At 36.8% G+C, this 2,184-nt stretch overlaps 1 protein-coding gene across 1 annotated transcript in view; it reads left to right on the forward strand.

Moving 5' to 3' along the window:
• The window catches only part of LOC106460024 (actin-binding LIM protein 1-like), a 72,351-nt gene that overhangs the window by 44,275 nt on the left and 25,892 nt on the right, over positions 1 to 2,184 (forward strand). The window contains exon 2 of the mRNA XM_022386621.1: positions 1,291 to 1,386. Coding sequence (XP_022242329.1) covers positions 1,291 to 1,386 — 96 coding nt within the window. The remainder of the gene's footprint in view (positions 1 to 1,290; positions 1,387 to 2,184) is intronic.

Raw genomic sequence — 2,184 nt, forward strand, 5'->3', positions numbered from 1 at the left:
AAGGATAGTTTGAAAGCAAAAGTACCTTGTTGGAATTTTTAAGCTAATATAACAAGTGTAAACTTTGTTACAATGGTATAGTTCAATAAATAATTGTTCCACGGGTCCATACCAATGCTTGACAGGGCTCTAAGCTGCACAACAACTAATCAAATGCTGTGTGCTTAATTATTCCAGCTGCACACATCCTCGGTAATGGTGAGGAGTCTCAACACATCGACAGCCTTAATGACCCTGGCAGTCGATAGGCCTAAAGCCCAAATAACCGACAGGTAGCACTGCAAAGTGACCCGATGATTGGTAGGGTTGATGGTCTAAAAATACCCCCCCCCCCAAAAAAAGAACTGGTAGCACACATCTGCACATTGCCATGATAGTGGTGCATATTAAAAAAATACATTCCGTGCACATGGATTGAAAAAATTAGAGGGAACCGTGGTGCCCTGTGTGACATATAAATTCAGCACTTTACAGGTTATTAGTCTAGAAAAATTAAAAGTTTCTTTTGTCATTTATTTCTGATGAGGGCCCAAATGCTTGAACTCTATCTGCATTTCTCTGGCAGCTCGCTGTTACAAACGTGCAAGTGTGACATATTAGTAACTTGACAGCAATGCTCTTCTAAACCATTGATAAAGTGTAATTTTAAATTTTTTTTTATTATGTGACATTATCACTCAAATATTCCATCTGACATAAGTTGTTTTGTTTGGTGTTAACTTCTTGGAAACTGTTTTGATCTGTTGATGTGTCACAAAGTTTGTTTTATTGTTTTTCTACTAAACATTGATATTATCACCGAGTCATGGGTTATCCTTATTCACATTCATATGTTGTTTTTTTATTACTGAATTTCTCTGTAAGGCCACTTGGGGATTAAATCTTTATGAAACGTTTTAATAAACTTCTAAATGTTATCAATGCTACACTTATACATTGTTTTAAAAAATAAAATAAAAGTCCTCTGTTCAACAGTTAATTGTGGTATTCTAAGTTACACCAGTGTGCTAATTATCTGGAAAGAAAAAGATGTAAGATCGTTGTATATATGTATGTATGTGTTTGTTACCCGGAAATATACAAAAATAACACATGACACGTGCAGTTCTAGTTTAATTGTAGTTTTTACTGGATCATCCTACACAGTTTGTCATCTTAAAAGTTATTTTAAGGTAACTGTTTTTAACAATTAATTCCTATTCTTCATATTAATAATTATATAATTAATTTTGCTGTTACGTTGAACAACACACACATTAAAGTTTATTTTTCTCATGCTTTCTTCCATAGGTAAAATAAACTGTGAAAGCTGTAAAAAGAAATGCACTGGAAATGCTCTTCGTGTTCAGGACAAATACTTTCATGAAGAATGTTTCAAATGCACAGGTAAAATATTTGCATCGTAGTATTTTCTAAGTATGTGTAATTGTTATAGTAGATGGATGCACTAGCATTAAAATATTAAAGTACTGACGATTATTCCGTAGAGAGGCATACCAGTAGAATATTCAGGGATTGGAAGTTGTATTGATGGATATATCTGTACAACATTCAGTTACTTGTAGATGGATGCATCACTGTAGCTTCCAGTTGTATAACTACATGTTTAAGTTGTTTTTGATGGTGTATGTGGATGAATGTATCACTACATCTACCGGTCGTTCTTGATGGTGTACGTGGATGGATGTATTACTACGTCTACCGGTCGTTCTTGATGGTGTACGTGGATGGATTTATCACTATGTCTACCGGTCGTTCTTGATGGTGTACGTGGATGAATGTATCACTACGACTACCGGTCGTTCTTGATGGTGTACGTGGATGGATTTATCACTACGACTACCGGTCATTCTTGATGGTGTACGTGGATGGATGTATTACTTCGTCTACCGGTCATTCTTGATGGTGTACGTGGATGGATGTATTACTACGTCTACCATTCGTTCTCGATGGTGTACGTGGATGCATTTATCACCACGACTACCATTCGTTCTCGATGGTGTACGTGGATGCATTTATCACCACGACTACCATTCGTTCTCGATGGTGTACGTGGATGCATTTATCACCACGACTACCATTCGTTCTCGATGGTGTACGTGGATGGATGTATCACCACGACTACCATTCGTTCTCGATGGTGTACGTGGATGGATGTATCACCACGACTACCATTCGTTCTCG

This window comes from Limulus polyphemus, unplaced genomic scaffold (genome assembly GCF_000517525.1).
Source record: "Limulus polyphemus unplaced genomic scaffold, Limulus_polyphemus-2.1.2 Scaffold695, whole genome shotgun sequence".
In the NCBI taxonomy this organism is placed as follows: domain Eukaryota; kingdom Metazoa; phylum Arthropoda; class Merostomata; order Xiphosura; family Limulidae; genus Limulus; species Limulus polyphemus.